We start from the raw sequence: 20,083 nt of genomic DNA, 5'->3' as shown, positions 1-20,083 counted from the left end.
ATTTGTAACACTCAGTTAGTGGATATTATTTTAAATAAGCCAATGAAAAAAAAGTGTACGGAAGGTTTGCCCCGCCCCCATCCGGTTAATCCAAAAATAAATAAATAAATAAAATAATCGGCCAACCGATCGATTGTGAAAATAATCGTTAGTTGCAGCCCTAGTCCCGTTATTATAATAATAATAAAAAAATAATTTTAACACGTTATTTGGTAAATAAAATGTTAGTTTTCTTATGAAAGAAACGAATACGTCGGCATGATTATATTTTCGTCTACGAGACCGGTTTCAAACAGTTAATCACGCCCCTTCAGATCAAAAGCTTTTTTATCATCACGAGAAACATTTCAGTAATGTATTCTTGCCTGATTTGTGGCTGGGACGGACTCAAGGGATAAGGCCGTTATTGAAGAAGAGCGAATAATGAATCCATACTCTGGTTTGCGAGGATGATGAGGATGATGATGAGGATGATGATGCTAGGCTAGTCATATTTTTACTCAGACTTATTTTGCTTCTTTCAGACTTTGGCCACCTACTCGGTGTCAGATGCTGTGGCTACCTACTATCTCTACATGAAATATGTTCACCCCTTCATCTTCGCCCTGTGCACCATCATTCCCATGGAGCCTGACGAGGTCTGTAGTTCTGTTCCGGTTTCTACGCGGCGAGCGCTCGTTATACAGTACCCGCTACTCAGAATGATCATACAGTGTATAGAGAGATGATGTGTAATCAGCACGTTCGGTCCGTGTGTCTCAGGTGTTGCGTAAAGGTTCAGGGACTCTGTGCGAGGCGTTGTTGATGGTCCAGGCTTTCCACGCCAACATCGTTTTCCCGAACAAGCAGGAGCAGGTGTTCAATAAGCTCACGGACGACGGCCACGTCCTGGACTCGGAGACCTACGTGGGCGGCCACGTCGAGGCTCTGGAGTCCGGAGTGTTCCGCAGTGACATCCCGTGCCGCTTCAAAATGGTACCGAGGAGCTGCTTTAGTACCTCCAACACCAAATTCCTAATTCGAAACAGGTCTTTGTAGTGGTGGTGCTGTTTTAAAGTTCAGTCTAACACCTCTCGAACTGTTTGTGTCCAGAATCCGGCGGCGTTCGACTTCCTGCTTCAGAGGGTGGAGCGGACTCTGCGTCATGCCGTCGAAGAAGAGGAGAAGATCCCACTGGAGCAAGTCACAAACTTTACCGAGGTCAGAAGGGTTGAAGGTGTCGGTGTATGAGACGTGCCTGAGTCTATTACGAATCGTGAATTACAGAATTGAAACGTTTACAGCATTGACGTTAGACAAACTCTCCTTTTTTTTTTTTTTAAATTCCCTTTCCTCCTAGGTTTGTGATGACATCAAGAAGAAGCTGATCTCATTGAAGGAAGTGCCAAACAGGATCGAGTGTCCTCTTATTTACCATCTCGACGTAGGCGCCATGTATCCCAACATCATCCTCACCAACAGGTTGCAGGTCAGACACGCTCGACGGAAAATACAGAACATTTCAAATCCAATGTTCGCTCACGCCCGATCACTCCCCGGCTAATCTGCGGACTTTTTATAAAAAAAAGAAATTAGACAATCGTTGGATTTCTGTTTAGAATCTGCATTTTTGTGCTTTTCTCCATTTAGCCGTCTGCCATGGTCGATGAGGCGACCTGTGCTGCGTGTGATTTTAATAAACCTGGCGCTACCTGCCAGAGAAGGATGGCCTGGCAGTGGAGAGGAGAGATCAGTGAGTGACTTTTTGTAGTCAGCTTCTGAGAAAAACACAGAGAGTCCCAAAAGTCTCCATACTGTAGGGAACTATGTATACCGGCAGGACGTCGGTGGACGTTCGTGGACTTCCACGTCTCGGTCGCTCCGCGACACTTCCAGTCTTTTTGAATTCGTTAATAAGTTCGGCAGCAGTGTCGTGTGTGATGTGCTCACCATGTTTCCTGGTAAACTCCATCACAACCTCACGACAGCTTCCCGATCCAGCCATGAGACTGATTTCAACACGTTCCTCTTTTGTCAAAGACGTTCTTAAAGGCTATCTGAACAAATATATATAACGTATGTTTGTGTGTATATCTATGTGTATTTGTGTGTGTGTGTGTGTGTGTGTATATATATATATATATATATATATATATATATATATATATATATATATATATATATATATATATGTATATATATATATATGTGTGTGTGTATGTGTGTGTGTGTATCTATGTATAAACTAAGAATGAAAAATTTTAGAAGACATTTTGCTAAAACTTTTGGGACACCCTGTAGATTTCTTTCAATTATACTGAACTTAAAAAATTTATATAAAAAATCGAAGGTACATTTACAGTCGGAATAACCCGACCGATAGATCAATCATAAATCATATAATATGATCATATAATATGCAGTCGGGTCTGAAAGTCTGAGACGACACTGACAATCTGTTTTTGTTGTTGTTGTTGTTGTTGTTTTAAAAATAAAAAATAGGAAATATCCAGTTTTAGAATTTTGAAATCTTTAAAACAACGGAAGTAAATGTTCAATAGCTTGAATTTGGAATTTTATTCTGAAATCCATATAAATATTTCTATCTCGGGTTACTGCTGATGATGTAATTCAGGCGAATGAAATGATCAAACTGTTAAATAAACGTAAACGAATGTAAAATACAGTAGAAGCAATTCACTAGTGCTCTCTAGACTTTTGGATCTGATCAGATATATCTACACCTGAACCAGGTGAAGCTGATCTGGATGAACGAGGCAGATGCTCTGCTCCAGTTAAACAGAAGAAGACTCGTCGTCTAAACTCTTCCATCCTTTTATTTTTTCCACAATAGGTTTTTTTTTCCCCACAATAGCTCTTTGCATCTTCTCTGTATTGCGTCACAGAACGCTCTCCTAGGAGCCTAGCTGGTGTGTGGATGTTCTAAATGATTGATTTTGATCGTTCTACGTACGAGACCTCTAACCCCTCTCCGTCCTCCTGTCAGTGCCGGCCAGCCGCAGCGAGTTCCACCGTATTCAGCAGCAGCTGGAGTCTGAGAAGTTCCCTCCTCTGTTTCCTAACGGAAAACCGCGCGCCTTCCACGAGCTCAACCGAGAGGAGCAGGCTCGGCACGAGAAGAAACGTCTGGGAGGTGAGTGGCACACGAGTGCGACCTCTCATAACCTAGACCGGTCGACTTAATTCTGTAGCAGTTAAAGCAGCACGCTGGAATAATTGTAATCATCGATACCGCTTTGGAACCGTGCCTTGCGTAAGTATTCACCCCCCCCCCCGGAGGGTTTCCATATTTTTGTCGGGTTATAACCTGGAACTGGAATGGACGTCGGGTTATCACCGTTTGATTTATGCGATACGTTAAAGGCTCAGGAAAGCTTCGCAGGCGTTTTCAGTTAATTAGATTAGATTAGATTAGATTAGAGCTCTTCTCAGGTCGAAATTTTTTGTATTATAAATTCTTTATTAGAATATTTTGAGATACTGGATTTTTTTATTTCCATGAGCCGTAGTCCTCGAGATTAAAACAAAAAAAAAAAAAAAGGCTCGAGATATTTCACTTTATGTGTCCTGAATCTAGAATATATGAAAGTTCGACTTTTTAAATTAAATCACGGAAAAAATGAACTTAATGAATTTATCGGCTGCAGAAGAATTCATCCCTGGTTCAAATACTTGGCTGCAGTTACAGATGTGGGATTTGGGGGTGAATACTTTTGCACAGGGCGGGGGGATATGACGGTATTGATATCGTAATAAATGATGTCACAGCACGCTGTTTGTTTAGTGAGATGGTGTTTGGTTTGTACTCTTCCCCAGACTACTGCCGAAAGGCCTATAAGAAGGTGCACTTGACAAGGCTGGAAGAGAGAGTCACTACGATATGTCAGAGAGAGAATTCCTTCTACGTGGACACGGTCCGAGCGTTCCGAGATCGCCGCTACGAGTTTAAAGGACTGCATAAGGTGCTGGGTTCAATCCTGAACAATACAAATGGCCGTCGTTGATTCTGACTTCTGGACGTTGCAAGTTTTTACTGCTTAATCACCACTTTTCATTTAGTAAAATAAAATACAACTTTAGCTTTAATTTGCTGTCAACAAGACAGTGCTGTGAAAAAGTATTTGCCCCATCCTGATTCCTTCTGTTTTTGTGTGTATCTCGTCCTAAATTGTTTCAGAAATGAAACCAAAATCTAAGATAAAACAAAGGCAGCATGAGTAAACACACAACGCAGTTTTTAAATGATTATTTATTGAAGCAGAAAAGTTATCCAATGCCAACTGGGCCTATGAAACTGCATTCATAACGGAGTTCAGCTGGACTAGACGCAACCAGGCCTGATTACTGCAAACCCTGTTCAATCACATCTACACTTAAATAGAACTTTTTCAACAGAATGAAGTTGGTTAAAAGGTTACGAAGCGATTTCGAAGGCTCTGGGACGCCAAATAACCGCAACGAGAGCCATTATCTATGAATGGAAAAACTCGGCACAGTCGTGAACCTTCCCAGAAGTGACCGACCTTCCAAAATTCGTCCAAGAGAACAACGACTCATCCAGGAAGTCGCAAAAGAGAAAAGGACAACATCAAAGGACCTACAGGACTCTCTTACAGGTCACTGTCCAGGACAAATGGCATCCGTGGAAGAGTGGTGAGGTGAAAACCCTGCTAACCCAGAAAACATTAAGGCTCGTCTGAATTTTGCCAAAACACACCTTGATCATCATCAAACCTTTTTGGAGAATGTTCTGTGGATTGATGAGTCGAAAGTGGAACTGTTTGGAAGACGGGTCCCGTTACATCTGGCGTAAACCAAACACAGAATCCCACAAAAAGAACATCATACCTACGGACCAGCATGGTGGTGGCAGTGTGATGGTGTGGGGATGCTTTGCTGCTTCAGGGCCTGGGCTACTTGCAATAACTGATGGAAACATGAATTCTGCTCTCTACCAGAAAATCCTAAAGGAGAATGCCCGCTCTTCAGTCCGTAAGCTGAAACTCCAGCGCAACTGGATTATGCAGCAAAACAATGATCCAAAGCATAAAACTAAGTCCTAGTCCTAGAAGTAAAAGTGAAAGACTGATCTCCAGTTATCGGAAGTGTTCGGTTGCAGTTATTGCTGCTAAAGGTGGCACAACTAGACTTTTTTACGTTTAAGGGGGCAATTAGTTTGTTGGATAATTTTTTTGCTTTGATTAAAAAAAAAAACTGTATAGTGTGTTTACTCAGGTTGCCTTTGTTTTATGATGTATTTCATTTGACGATTTACTATATGAGATGCACAAAAAAACAGAAAAAAGCAGGGGCAAATACATTTTCACAGCACTGTAAATAATTTTTTATAAATGAATTTCTTTGGGGAAAAAAAAAAAAAGAGGAGCTGGAAATTCCCGCCTCCACCCTGTGTGCGCAGACTTTGCACGTCACCCTGTGCTTCAGGGGTTTTCTCCTGGTATTCCGGTTTCCTCCTCCAGTCCCCAGACATGCGTCGTAGGCTGATTGGCATTTCCAAATTCCCGCGTCCCCTGGGATAAACTCCAGGCTCCCTGCGACCCTGCGTAGGATAAGCGGTACAGAAAATGGATGGCTGGCTGACTGGATTTCCTTCCCTAAACAAATGTCTCTCTTCCGTTAGGTGTGGAAGAAGAAGCTGTCTACGGCTCAAGAGAACTGCGACGCAGCTGAAGTGAAGCGCTGTAAAAATATGGAGATCCTTTACGAGTCTCTGCAGCTCGCACATAAATGCATCCTCAATTCCTTCTACGGTTACGTCATGAGAAAAGGGTGCGCAGATCTTCCTCGACGCGATTGCTCCTCGCGCTCACTTCCTCACGATAGTTTTCTCAGAAATATCGCGCAGATCTCACGTCTCGAACTGGTCTTCATCCGAGCCTTAAACCATATTAAACCGTGAAATCTAGTACAGGGATGATGTTTGATGGTGAGTATTAATTGATTGATTTTGTTGCTCAAAACTACATATGCTGTGCTGTACGTCTGTAGAGCGAGATGGTATTCCATGGAAATGGCCGGCATTGTGTGTCACACGGGAGCCAACATCATCACCCAGGCCAGAGAGCTGATCGAACAGATCGGGTGAGCGTTCCGTTTTCACAGTTAAAGCTTTACTCTAGCGCTGTGCAGTGAATCATATGTTAATCGAGCTCTTCAGATTCCTTGGGAAGCACGGATAAAGTCCCCCTTGTGTCACCAAAACTGCTCTGACCCGTCTCCACAAGACCTCTGAAGGTGTTCTGTGGTATCTGGCACCAAGACGTTAGCAGCAGATCCTTTAAGCCCTGTAAGTTGTAAGGTGGGACCTCCGTGGATCGGACTTGTTTGTCCAGAACGTCCAACAGACGCTCGATCGGATTGAGATCTGGGGAACCTGGAGACCGAGTGAACACCTTGAACTCTTTGCCATGTTCCTCAAACCGTTTTTGCACTGTCTCAGGGCGCATTATCCTGCTTTAAGAGATCACTGTGATTAGGGATTAGCGTTGCCGTGAAGTGGTGTACTCGCTTCTGCAGCAATGTTTAGGTAAGGGGTACGTGTTAATTCCCATCCACATGAATGCCAGGACTCAAGCTTTCCCAGCAGAACATTGCCCAGAGCGTCATGGCCGCCATCGACACCGTCCTTCCTTGGACCGCTTTTAGTAGGCACTAACCACTACATACCGGGAACACCCCACATGACCTGCCGTTTTTGAAGACCCAGACATCTATCCATCACAATTTGGCCCTCGTCCAAGTCGCTCAAATCCTTACGCTTGCCCATTTTTCCTAATTCCGACACGTCAATTTCGAGAACTGACTGTTCATTCGCTGCCTAATAAATATATCCCACCCCTTAACAGCTGCCACTGTAACGAGATAATCGATGCTATTCACGTCACCTGTCCGTGGATTTAATCTCATGGCTGATTAGTGTATGTATTAACTGTGTGATTAGTCACGGGGTGAGTATGTTGAGGCGGATTCATTTGTCTTTTACAGGCAAAGCGAATGAGCATCACGAGATGACGCGGATTAGATTAGAACAACCCTGATTGGTCATATTTAAGATTTTTTAAAAAAAAGGTTCGCTCAGTTTACATGACCTACAAGTCTCGGTTGAATTCAAGTATTGATACTGAGTAATAAACTGTTTGCTACAGAATGACTTGTGCTCCTTTATTGGTGGAATAATTGTGCTTTCAGTACTGAGTGATTTTGATATTGGCTTAAAATCCTAATCACGAATTTCTGTTATATAAAAAACGCTCTACTGTCTACAAACTAAACATTCATTTGCGTGTGTGTATATGCGTGTGGGTTGGTATAGGAGGCCTTTAGAGCTGGACACTGATGGTATCTGGTGTGTCCTGCCTAACTCCTTCCCTGAGAACTTTGTCATCAAGTCCAGCAACGAGAAGAAGCCCAAAGTGACGATAAGTTACCCCGGGGCCATGCTGAACATCATGGTCAAGGCAGGTTGACGAATAACAGTTCTAGAGTATATATCGTTTTAAAATTTTGAAGTATGTCCTATAGCTTAGTGTTAATTGATTGCTTTACGTATGTGTCGTATACAGGAAGGCTTTACCAACGATCAGTACCAGGAGCTGTTGGACCCGGCCTCGCTGACGTACGAGACGAGGTCCGAGAACAGCATCTTCTTCGAGGTGGATGGACCGTACCTGGCCATGATCCTGCCTGCATCCAAAGAGGAGGGCAAGAAGTTGAAGAAGAGGTGAGAAGAGGAATGTCGCGCGGCAGCGTTTGTCTCGGTTCACAGTTAGTCATTTTATTAATCTGATGAAAAGAGCGGTAAATGACGTTCTTTGCTAGAGCAGTGGATATCAGCTGTGTGCTTTTTCACCTAAACGCCCGTTAGATTCTAATCATGGTCCGAGGTTCATCTCGATCGGCCCAGACATGCCAGTGTTTTTCCATAAAGACGTGACGTGCAAATCTTCGTGTACGTGCTTTTAAGCTATTGTAAATAAGGAATGAAACACTTCGGAGTGCGGCGTTATAGGAAGATAATCAGTGATGGGACGGTGTGATTAGACGTCGATCGGACGTTAATCAACCGTTCGATCCCGAATGAAAATGCAACACTCAAAGTAAAATATTGCTGAGCTTTTATTCCAAAAAGAAACAGATCTAAGTGTACCATGAAAGTGTCCTGTACTTAAAAAAAAATATTCGTTTAATTATCAGCTGCACAGTTTTACGATTTATTGTGCAATTCTGCCTTACGTTGAGATGCCTTGTGTGTGTGTGTGTGTGTGTGTGTGTGTGTGTGTTTGCCATCAGATACGCCGTGTTTAACGAGGACGGCTCCCTGGCTGAGCTGAAGGGTTTCGAGGTAAAGAGGAGAGGAGAGCTCCAGCTCATTAAGATCTTCCAGTCGTCGGTCTTCGAGGCTTTCCTCAAAGGCACCACCCTGGAGGAAGTCTACGCATCGGTCGCCAAAGTGGCGGACTACTGGCTGGACGTGCTGTACAGCAAGGTAGCGTGGGATACGACGACGCCACTGTAGCGTACTGCGTTAGCATGTTACGTATGTTATCAATAACACGTATACCACTAAACTCTTCAGGATGAGCTGGGGATTGATTGATTGATTGATTGATTTGCGCATTTCTGTTTAAATCTGTTTTCCTTCGCGTATATTTTCGGACCTGGACTGACCTGTGCGTCTCGCTCTCCAGGCAGCGAACATGCCGGACGCCGAGCTCTTCGAGCTGATTTCGGAAAATCGCTCCATGTCCCGGAAGCTGGAAGACTACGGCGAGCAGAAGTCCACTTCCATCAGCACCGCCAAACGTCTGGCGGAGTTCCTCGGAGACCAGATGGTGAAGGACGCGGGTCTGAGCTGTCGCTACGTCATCTCTCGCAAACCCGAGGGCTCTCCTGTTACCGAGAGGTGAGGAAGAGCGGGGTCGAGATGCTTTCCTTCCGTCCTGAGCTTTCACACACAAGTGTTTACATATTACATGCATTTAAAAAAAAAAAAAAAAGATGAAATGAATGCTTTCCTCTTCTCTATATAGGGCAATTCCTCTGGCTATATTCCAGGCTGAAGTTAGCGTTAAGAAGCACTTCCTGCGCAAATGGCTGAAGATGCCCAGCCTCCATGACATGGACATCAGATCAGTACGTCTCGATATTGTCTACATACTGTACGTTTAACTGCGATACACTGATTGCTCTTTCCTAAATTTGCTTCAGGAATGAAAGGTCTGGGTTTGTGTTTCAGATCCTGGACTGGGGTTACTACATCGAAAGATTAGGCAGTGCCATACAGAAGATCATCACCATTCCAGCAGCACTACAGCAGGTGAGATTACTCCTCGCAGGAGATTCAAGATGCTGCCGTCGCTACCCACGATTCCTTGCAGACTGAGCACGCGCGTATATCTCCTTTCAGTGGATTTTCTGAATATGATGTTTACATGCAACCAGTTTCCGATTAAAAACGGGTATATCCCAGCGGTGGGAATTTGGGGAATATAGCGGATTATTTGTTGTAATCTGAATCGGGCGCTTAATGGAATTCCGGTGAATGTCACGCTTTGATCAAGTATTTGGATTGCCACGTTACGTCTCATCCAGTCACGTGTATTTCTTTAAGGCATTCTATCGGACCAGAGACTACAGGGCTAGAGACATCAGCTCAGAAAAGGGAGGGTTTTATTTATCTCTCTTTATGTCTCGTCTGTTCGAAGTCTGCGCCGCTGTTCAAAAGTGGTACCGTGAAGCACCGCTATGAAACAAAACTGTCTTCAAATAGTCTTATTTATAGCCATGAACTAATCACGAATGTTTACGCCTTTCATGCTGACACACGTATATATGATTTATTTACGTCGGGGTTTTTTGTTTTTGTTTTCGTTTGTTTTTTTTGCTCAGGTGAAAAACCCAGTGCCGCGAGTGCGCCATCCAGACTGGCTGCATAAGAAGCTTCTGGAAAAGAACGACATCTACAAACAGAAGAAAATCAGCGAGATGTTCACCAGTGAAGGAAAGAGACAGGTGTGCAGCGTTATTCTCACACACACACACACACACACACACATTCACATTTACAGCTAGATTTTTACTTGCATAGCATGCATAATCTTTCTCTCCCGCTCTCTCTCTCAGGTGGCCAATCAGACGGAGCCGGGCGAGACTCCCGATATGGAGGATTTTAGGGTTCCACAGCGCCCCCTACAGCCTGCCATCCTCATCAGTACTAAGAGGAAGCGAGCGTCTCAGGGTGAGGACAGCCAGACTGAGTCTCAGGAGCTGGAGCTCACACAGTCCTGGAGAGAGATACTGGGTCCTCCGCCACCTATGGGTACAACACAGGTATTGCGCACAGCACGGGATCATAAAGAAAGCGCTAAGGACAAAGTTACGACGTGGCATTTGAACAAAAATACACATCACAAGTACTTTTAATAATAGAATTATATTTATAATGTTATTATTGTTGTTATTGTTATTAGTAGTAGTAGTAGTAGTATTTGATGCTTCTTAAGCGGAATCGTCTAACCTGATCGTGCTGTGTAGACTCTCAAGATTTATATTTATAATTCCACTCATCTGTATTTAGGAGGAGAGGCTGGTGTGGCTGCGCTACCATAAGAAGAAGTGGGAGCTGCAGATCCGGCAGAGGAAAGAGCGCAGGAAGAGACGGCGCATGCTTGACGGAGAAGCTCAGCCGACCGGAGGCGGCGTGATCAGGGACGGACCGACAACAGGGCTAGGGAACTTCCTCCGCAGGACGGCCCGGAGCATTCTAGACATGCCCTGGCAAATAGTACAGGTACGACCGCGTGCAAACAATCCACATCAGCGAATACTGTACTGCTCCAGAATTCACATTGCAGACGGTTGCTATAGTAACGTGAACGGAGAACGGTTGTTATGAACATACAGAATGTGTTTTTGAAGGTCAGCGTTCGGTTTGAACATATTCTGAGCGTTTGAAGTGCGTTTATACACTATATGGCCAAATGTTTGTGGACACCTGACTATCGCGTTGAACTCTCGTCCCGTTCCCGGTCTAGTTCCCGTTTTCTTTTAGAATACGCTCCACTCGTCAGGGAAGGTTTTCCGCTAGATTTTCCAGCGTGGCTGTGGGGATTTGTGTTCGTCCGGCTAGAAGAGCATTGGTGAGATCAGACAGTGATGTTTTTAACTCTATCCGCTAGATTGCAGAAACCAGTCACCCAGGCCTGTATAAGCTGTGGGCGGTGATCGGCACTGACCTGCACTGCATGAAGCTTAATATCCCACGAGTGTTTTATGTCAACCAGAGAGTGCCCAAGCAGGAAGACGGGGCCACGTACAAAAAGGTTCGTCTCCACCGAGATACACCTGCCGTTTATTTAAGAGCTCCTTAATGTGGTCGAGAATAAAATCTGATTTTAATGAACTTTTTTTTTTTGGAATATCCAGGTGAACCGGATTTTGCCGCGTTCCAACGTGGTGTATTACCTGTACCAGTACTCAGTGCCTGAGGACATGTATCAGGAACACATCAATGAGATCAACGCAGACCTTTCTGCCCCAGACATAGAGGGCGTCTACGAGACACAGGTAACGGAACGGCCAGACGGTTCGGATAACTGCGATTAAAAAGCATCACGTTACCTCTAGTTCGCTGTAAACGGAGTGCCACGAAGTGTTTGTGTAGTAGGAGACGAAATCACATTTCCTCTTTTATATCTAGTCAAATAAGTCTGGCCAAATAATTTTTTTTTATAGATCTTAAGCATTGACCACGTCCTGCAAAGGTTTTCATGGGATACGTGTCTGTGTGTCGGTCCTGAAGGTGCCGCTGCTATTCCGGGCGCTGGTGCAGCTCGGCTGCGTGTGCATGGTCAATAAGCAGGTGGTGAGGGCGCTGGCTGGCCGAGAGGCCGACACCTTCGAGCTGGATCACCTGGAGATGAGGTCGCTCGCTCAGTTCGGCTACCTGGAGCCAGGTAACACCCTCGGCTACACAGATATCCCAAGGCATCACGATTTCATCTTGAGGATAAATGCATAATGGAGCATGTTCTTTTCCGCACTCGGGTTTTACTCGTATGTTTTGCGTTGCAGGCAGCGTGAGACACATCTACCTGTACCATCACAGTCAGGGCCACAAGGCTCTGTTCGGCCTCTTCATCCCCTCTCAGCGCAAAGCCAGCGTCTTCGTCCTCGACACGGTGACAGCCGCACTTCCCACCTTGTTCTTCGTCACATGACCCATGCGTTTACAGATGAATTGATATTCAGCACTTCTAGTAGTAGTAGTAGTACGTTTGAAGTCTTTCTGATTGATGCCGTGTGACGCCGCTGCAGGTTCGGAGTAACCAGATGCCGAACCTGAGCACGCTGTACGGAACGGAGCGCGCCGCGCTGTTAGAGAAGACCTCAGAGGAGCTGCTGCCTCCAGAGAAGCACCTGTTCGAAGTGCGCGCTGAGAACGACGTGAAGGCTATTTACCGCGCAGTGCAGCGCATTCTGCTCAGCTATAAGGTACGCGCTCGCCATGACGGCTCTTATTCGTTACGCGTATTCTGTATGTCGAGGCTCGTACATATTAGCGATGGTTTTAACTCTCCATTAAGTTTTTGTGTAAAAGCGTCTGTCAAATGAATAAACGTAAATGTGTGTAGGAGGAGCGTCGCGGTCCCACTCTCATCGCTGTGCAGTCTAACTGGGAGCTGCGGCGTCTGGCGGCCGGCATGGCCGTGCTGGAGGAGTTCCCCGTGGTTCCCGTGCACGTGACCGACGACATCAGCTACAGCGTGCTGGACTGGCAACGGCACGGCGCACGCCGCATGATCAAACACTACTTAAACCTGGACAGCTGTCTTTCACAGGCCTTCGACATGGCGAGGTGCAGCACACGAGCATTTCCCAAAAAAAAACCCCCAAACAAACAGGGCTTTTAATCGTTTACCCGTTGCAGCGTCCATTAAGAAGACTGAATCGGTCCTAATACGTGGTTGTGGAGATAACTCGGCGTCTTGGCAGGTTTTTAGACTTGTATTAGATGCCTGTCCTGCTGCGTTCCTTGTGATACTGCAGTGTTTTTATACAAACTCAGCCGAATGTAAGATCTAATGTAGGGTAGCATTAACAAAAGAGTTAAATATCACTCTTTAGGGGTGTCTAAAATCTTTTATTTCCCTCGCAGGTATTACCACTTGCCTGTAGGGAACCTGCCCGAGGACATCTCCATATTTGGCTCGGACCTCTTTCTGGCTCGTCACTTGCGGAAGCACAACCACCTGCTGTGGCTTTCACCCACAGCGAGACCCGACCTCGGGGGCAAGGAGGCCGACGACAGCCGCCTGGTGATGGAGAGCGACGAGCGGGGCTCGGTGGAGATCAACGCCCCGGGCTGCTTCTCTACAGGTACTCGCTGGATAAACGAACCATCGAAATGAACTCCATGTAGTGTTCGGATTGCTTGCATTAACTGTTATGGGTTATTTACTTTAGTGTGTGTGGAGTTGGACATTCAGAGCTTGGCGGTGAACACCATCCTCCAGTCGCAACACGTAAACGACATGGAGGGCGGAGCCAGCATCGGCGTGAGTTTTGATGTCATTCAGCACGCATCGTTGGAGGACATGATGTCAGGAAACCAGGGCGCGACCGCTGTGGCTAGTTATGATGAGACTGCACTCTGCTCCAATACCTTCAGGTGTGTCTGTGTGTGTCTTTGAGTGTCTGTGTGTGTCTCTATAAGTCTCTATAATGTGTGTGCATGTGTGTGTGTGTGTGTGTGTGTAGGATCCTGAAGAGTATGGTAGTTGGCTGGGTGCGTGAGATCACCCAGTACCATAACGTGTACGCAGATAATCAGGTGATGCACTTCTACCGCTGGCTGCGCTCCCCCAGCTCGCTCCTGTACGACCCGGCGCTGCACCGCACCCTGCTCAACATGATGAAGAAGATTTTCCTCCAGTGAGTCACACCACACACACACAGAGGACGTCTGTTTACTGACCCGAGAATACCAAGACATATATTTTCACCTGGGACTATTATTATTATTATTATTATTATTATTAAGATTCATAGTGTAACGATTCCATAGACTCTAAAGTAAGGAGAACCTTCCTTTGATATCTTTCTCACACACACACACACACACACACACACGTATACAGGCTGGTCGCTGAGTTTAAGCGGCTCGGTTCCTCCGTGGTCTACGGGAACTTCAACCGCATCATCCTCAGTACCAAGAAAAGGCGCATCGACGACGCCATCGCCTACGTGGAGTACATCACCAACAGGTCCGCGCTTATTCTCTCCTCACATGAAGTCATTTCTGCAGAGGTGCCAATATTTACGGTTTAACCGAAGGATTATGAATCTGTTGCTTGGCTGCTTCCTTTTCTCTAAGACAGTCCATTAAAGGTTTGATAATTACCCAGTTGGGACTGCTATTATACTGTATAGCCAACGGATGATTTAATTATTGGCACCCTTCGAGCAAAATGATTCTTTGAGAAACGATTCAAATTTTCTGCTTACTTTTTGATTCTTTGATACTTTCCCCACCCCACCCCCTCTAGCATCCATTCACGAGAGATCTTCCACTCTCTGTCCATCACCTTCTCCCGATGCTGGGAGTTCCTGCTGTGGATGGATCCGGCGAACTACGGAGGAGTCAAAGGGAACGTGCCCTCCAGCATCATGTACGGAGAGGTATGTTGACGTTACCGACTGCAAGTAATTACACAGTGACTCTATAAGGTTGGATTTGAAGCAAGACAAAGCGTAGACTGTCGCCTTTAATATGAGGGTACTTCCAGACATGTTGGCTGAAACAGGAAGTCAACGCTTGTGATGTGATTATAATATAATCATTCTATAATCAATTATAATATACGGCATAATTGAGCACCGAGCTTCCATTCTTACTGCTTGTTTTTACAGACCGGTACGGACAAGACAAAGAAAGGAATGAAGGAAGGAGACGATGAGGGCAGTGAGGATGAGGAGGATGAAGATGATGAAGCAGAGGAAGAGCGAGATGGAGAGGAGGATGCGGTGGAGGACCTGATTGAGAGCAGCTGGAACATCATGCAGTACCTGCCTCAGGCTGCTTCCTGTCAGAAATACTTCCTTATGATCATCTCAGGTGCATCATCATGATTTTTATTTTATTTAGTTTTTCCCCACTTTTTTGTACTTAATCACAGCTAAAAGCGCACTTTCTTTTAGTATCACTTTCAACTTCTTTAATGTTCTTTTCTTCCGTTTTACACTGTTACTGTTTTGTCTCGACAGCGTACATTGCCGCCGTGTATCACAGCATGAGGGAGGAGCTCAGGCGAAATGCTCCTGGAGCCACGCCCATAAAGAGGCGGGGCGGAAGCCAAGCGTCCCAACAGCCTGCCGGTGACGTCGGTGCACTTCCTGGTAAGAAGTTATTTCTTTCGAACCGCAGCGTCGTCGATTGCTCGATTCCGATTGGTCGAAAGGTGTGAATTCATTTTCCGTTTCTCTGTAACACTGACACTGTTTATGGGAAAATAATGACTGCGTGACTATATTTGCAGGCATGATCACGTTCTCTCAGGAGTACGTGTCGAGCGAGCTCACGCAGAACATCTTCACCATCACACAGAAGATCCAGAAAAAGGTGTGCGGGACCCGCAGCGTGGCTCAACCGTCTGAAATGTTCCCCGTGCTGCCAGGATCCCATCTGCCCCTCAACAACCCCGCTCTGGAGTTCATCAAATACGTCTGTCAGGTGAGGTCGCACACTCTCTCTCTCGCACACACTCACACACACACTCACGTGTTTCTGATTTCCACGTTAGTTCTGTCACAAGGATCTTCAAGGATCTGCCTTCCAGTGTCTTTATTACACTTTTATACCACAACGTGAATTCTTGTTTCTGATTGGTCAGAAGGTGTTTCTCGAACCGTCGTTAATTCAAATCACCGCTTTCTATTCTACGCTCTCATTCTACCGTGTTACCATCTCTATAGTAACAACATACACAGGATGGATTAAAAAAAAAAAACCACGTGTAAGTGTAGATATGCGAAGTTCTCCGTGAGGAGACGTTTATTTAGGATTTATGGAAGGAGTCTCCAGCGTCAGGTAAGTCTTCAGGGCGGAGGTTTCTTTGGAACGATTTCGCTTTGATTAACTTCAAGCCAGGCTTGTGAAGGAACAACTGTTTCTAGGTCGTTCCACGACGTTAAATGTAACTATAAACGGATAAAAATATCCGTATGTATTTTTTAAAGAATGAGATTTTGTTGTTTAATAAATAAAAATCGTTGGCATTGGCGCACTGCCGTGGTGTAAGAGAGAAGGTCGTTTTGTGGCGTGCTGTCGAAGGAAACCCAGCGTTGTTTATTTTCCTGAAACGGCATGCCACCGAGTGTTTCCTTCAACGCTTAAATGAAGTTCATTTTCCGAGAGCTTTAGCTTTAACTACCGTCTCTTTTATAAGTTGATTCGATATTCAAACCTTTTGTGAGTTTGTCCTTTTCCAATGAATATTCATGGGTTATTTTTTAGAATACCAATCTTTTTTGATCGCCTTAGCTGTGTTTTTTTTTTTTGTTGGTAAATAATAATAACCCTGGTACGTGTACAACATCCCTCACAAGGTTCTCTCGCTGGACGCTAACATCGTGCACCAGGTGAACAAGCTGAAGCGGGATCTCCTGCGCTTGGTGGACGTCGGGGAGTTCTCCGAGGAGGCTCAGTTCCGCGACCCCTGCAACTCCTACGTCCTGCCAGAGGTCATCTGCCACCAGTGCAACTTCTGCCGTGATCTCGACCTCTGCAAGGACCCTTCCGTAGCCCAGGTCAGTACTCAAACGAACCGACGGCGACCTTATATGTCAAACCGTTGGAGGAAGCGTTACCGATTTGGATATTTGTGGTCTGTAGGACGGTTCGGTCCTGCCGCAGTGGTTCTGCTCCAACTGCCAGGCGCAGTACGACACCGACTCCATCGAGATGGCTCTAGTGGAGGCTCTGAGGAAGAAGCTGATGAGTTACACTCTGCAGGACCTGGTGAGAGACAGCCATGTGTCTGAGACCGAGAGGGATCGTATTAGCAGAAACGTGATTAGACGGGCATCATTGTGCCGAGGCTATAGCTCAGCTTTCTTAGGTCTGAGACGCTTGATGCGTATTTCTTCTGTATCGAACCATCCAGAGAGACGGGAGTGTTTCCTTCCTGTGCATTAGGAGCATATGGAAAGTATTTTGTGTATGAGGTGTATTAGGGCAGGAACATTTTCTCAATACACTGTTCTACACGTAGTCTGCGCATTTTGAAAGGACTTTTAACGGTTCGCATCGTGGTGGTGAAGTGACGTGTTTGTAATCCGTGTACAGGAGTGTGTGAAATGCAGAGGAGTGAAGGAAGCCAACATGCCTCTGTACTGCAGCTGCGCAGGAGACTTCAGTCTCACCTTCAGCACAAAGGTTCACGCTTCAAATATTTACTATTTAATGCATTTGCATCTGTAATTACTGATTCACATCTGGGACATTAAAGATTGTTTGTTTGTTATTTTTTCGCCCCTAAAAGGAACCTAATTTTCTTTTATTTGTTATTCATTTATTATTTTCTTAAACCAGAAGCTGTTTTAAACACCTTGTTTGCATCTTTTTTTTTTTTTTTTTTTTAAATGTTTGAACGCAACGTACACACGTCCTTTCATTTCTACCGATTTCTTATTTAGATCATTATTTTTTTTTTTTTTAATTCTAGAGTGTGTAACTTCAACACATTTCACGATCTTTAACCAAAGAAACGTTAACACAAGGTTTCTCAAATCCACTGGACTGGCTGTGTCATTTTACTTTTAACGTGTGTTATTACTTTCAGGACGCTACTAAAGCGCTTTTTTATTCATTTTTTTTTCCCCATTGAAACGCTGACAGGAGTTTTATTTGTTTTGTTGCGTTGTGTTTTCAGAGCTTCACCGAGCAGGTCGACGTGTTCCGAAGCATCGCTGCTCATTACAACATGAACTTCCTGCTGGAGACCATCGACTGGATCCTGAGGATGAGCAGTTAGTGTGCGTGTGAAAAAGTGTATTTAGAGATTTTGTAGCACTTGAAAATGTGTGGGGTTTTTTTTTGTCTTGTGTTTTTTTTTTTTTTTTTTTTTTTTTTAAGATTTTTGTACAAATTTTGATCTAACATGACTTTTTTTTTTATTGTTTTTTTTTTAAACATGTTTTTTTTTTTTATTATTAAAAAAATGATGTATTTAGGTACAGTGTTGACCTAAACAATGATAACGTATATGGTGTGTTGTTGGGATGAGATATTTTTGTACTTGAATATAAAATAAAGTGTATTGCTGTATCGTTCATTTGCGTTCACTTGTACGAGTTACGGGAAAAGGGCTGAGAATGCGGCGTGAGTTTTGTTGTCTCTCGCTCTTCTCATACTAGTTCACTGCATTTATTCGAATCATTATAGTAATTATTAGATTATATTATTATATAGACAGGAAAATAAAATAGAGTACGGTACAATTAAATAAAGCAATCTGTAAATTAAGAGCAATTTCAAATGAAGGGAAATAAAATGCTACGTGAAATGACACATATTTGAAATAAAATCGCAATAAATAATAATAAAAGAAGTCAAATATACTGTAGAACCGATTTATAAACCCTTGCGCTTGCTCAAATGAGTTAGAAGCGACTTAAAATGACTCGGTTGTAAAGGGGAATTTTCTTGTTGGAGTTTTTATTAGTTCTGTACATCATTGCATCGTTATTTTTGCTTGAATAAACGTTACTGTATTACTTCGACATCCTGTAATGTCCAGACAAACGCCGATTGTTCTTCAGAGTAGTGCCACTCTGCCTTGATCACATTACAGCTTAATTCCTAAAGCATCTCACGAGGTCTAGTTTCAGACCCTGCTTAAATACGTCGAGCGGGAAGCTGCAGTAGATGGGAGATATCACGGGATATAAATAGCAACCTATCAAGCATAAGGTCTGCAGTGACCAATTTTCCAACAATACAGAGAGGGGTTTTTTTTTTTTTTTTCCTCCCAAAATCTGAAGACGTAAGAGCTCAGACGTTTGACGTTTTTGTTGCTTTCCAGTTGTAGCAGATGTTCAGTGTCCTGGGTCACCTGTTATATGGACAACTCAAGGTCATACAGTTGTTGTTGTTGTTGTTTTTTACTGTTGCTTGGTGCACTTGGGGGGGCGGGGGGTATAAATGTTGTTGTTTTGGGGGGGTATGTATTGTGGTACATCTCGAACGCTATTGGCGTTATTGGTTGGACAAATAAATCAACCTCCTCGAGACTTTCTATCTGACGTCTTTCTATCCTGGGGGACATTTTTCCCCTGGTGAGTTCAGTACATTTGCTGCCGTGTCAGAACTGTCTTCGAGCCCTGGAGCAGTCTAGAGGATCAATCCTGGTTTCTCTTGAAAGCCAGGTCCAAACCCTGGTGTGGTCTGCATCAAGCGTGGAAGCTATCTGCTCTCGGCGTTGCATGCCGAATAACGTGATCGGTTCAACCTGTCACGTTACTTCCTGTTTCAAGTTTCGTGACGACGGGTTGTTCTGGGCGGTGGAGGAAATGGAGCACCTTATTGATGTATAGATCATTCAAATGCAAAAGGACACAAAAACTCACCCATATGTGTTTCTTCTCCAACTGTCCACAAAGCTGGAAGCACTCAATTGTGTAGAATGTCTTTGTATGCTGTAGAATTACAATTTCCTTCACTGGAACTAAGAGGCCCAAAGCGGTTCCAGCATGACAATGCTCCTGTACACAAGCGAGCTCCATGAAGACATGGTTTGAAAAGGTTGGAGTGGTAGAACTCGGGCGTCCAGAAGAGAACCCTGACCTCAACAACACTGAATCCCCATCTTTGGGATGAACTGGAACACTGAACTCTTCAGTCAGCGTCAGTGTCTCTACCTCACTAATGCTCGTGTAGCTGAATGAACACGAATCCCCACAGCCACGCTCCAAAGTCTAGTGGAAAGCCTTCCCAGAAGAGTGGAGCTTATTATAACAGGAAAGAGGGAATAAATCTGGAATGGGAGTCGAGCAAATCTGGCTG

General features: G+C 44.6%; 1 protein-coding gene across 1 annotated transcript in view; it reads left to right on the top strand.

The window, feature by feature from the left end:
* Positions 1–19,203, top strand: part of pole (polymerase (DNA directed), epsilon) — a 35,045-nt gene extending 15,842 nt beyond the window's left edge. Inside the window, exons 14-49 of the mRNA XM_053654049.1 lie at positions 525–638; positions 763–975; positions 1,093–1,200; positions 1,340–1,468; positions 1,630–1,732; positions 2,987–3,133; positions 3,817–3,962; positions 5,642–5,790; positions 6,010–6,102; positions 7,334–7,482; positions 7,588–7,741; positions 8,311–8,506; positions 8,709–8,923; positions 9,051–9,153; positions 9,257–9,337; positions 9,910–10,032; positions 10,144–10,350; positions 10,598–10,810; positions 11,199–11,342; positions 11,446–11,586; positions 11,822–11,975; positions 12,094–12,200; positions 12,337–12,513; positions 12,654–12,877; positions 13,178–13,398; positions 13,486–13,690; positions 13,780–13,953; positions 14,160–14,285; positions 14,568–14,700; positions 14,932–15,136; positions 15,286–15,417; positions 15,558–15,751; positions 16,627–16,827; positions 16,913–17,038; positions 17,366–17,455; positions 17,952–19,203. Coding sequence (XP_053510024.1) covers positions 525–638; positions 763–975; positions 1,093–1,200; positions 1,340–1,468; positions 1,630–1,732; positions 2,987–3,133; positions 3,817–3,962; positions 5,642–5,790; positions 6,010–6,102; positions 7,334–7,482; positions 7,588–7,741; positions 8,311–8,506; positions 8,709–8,923; positions 9,051–9,153; positions 9,257–9,337; positions 9,910–10,032; positions 10,144–10,350; positions 10,598–10,810; positions 11,199–11,342; positions 11,446–11,586; positions 11,822–11,975; positions 12,094–12,200; positions 12,337–12,513; positions 12,654–12,877; positions 13,178–13,398; positions 13,486–13,690; positions 13,780–13,953; positions 14,160–14,285; positions 14,568–14,700; positions 14,932–15,136; positions 15,286–15,417; positions 15,558–15,751; positions 16,627–16,827; positions 16,913–17,038; positions 17,366–17,455; positions 17,952–18,053 — 5,499 coding nt within the window. The 3' untranslated portion in view covers positions 18,054–19,203. The remainder of the gene's footprint in view (positions 1–524; positions 639–762; positions 976–1,092; positions 1,201–1,339; positions 1,469–1,629; positions 1,733–2,986; positions 3,134–3,816; positions 3,963–5,641; positions 5,791–6,009; positions 6,103–7,333; positions 7,483–7,587; positions 7,742–8,310; positions 8,507–8,708; positions 8,924–9,050; positions 9,154–9,256; positions 9,338–9,909; positions 10,033–10,143; positions 10,351–10,597; positions 10,811–11,198; positions 11,343–11,445; positions 11,587–11,821; positions 11,976–12,093; positions 12,201–12,336; positions 12,514–12,653; positions 12,878–13,177; positions 13,399–13,485; positions 13,691–13,779; positions 13,954–14,159; positions 14,286–14,567; positions 14,701–14,931; positions 15,137–15,285; positions 15,418–15,557; positions 15,752–16,626; positions 16,828–16,912; positions 17,039–17,365; positions 17,456–17,951) is intronic.
* The last annotated feature ends 880 nt before the right edge of the window (positions 19,204–20,083 follow it).

Source organism: Ictalurus furcatus, chromosome 22 (assembly GCF_023375685.1).
Source record: "Ictalurus furcatus strain D&B chromosome 22, Billie_1.0, whole genome shotgun sequence".
Classification (NCBI taxonomy): Eukaryota; Metazoa; Chordata; class Actinopteri; order Siluriformes; family Ictaluridae; genus Ictalurus; species Ictalurus furcatus.
This window is presented reverse-complemented; position numbering and strand designations above follow the sequence as displayed.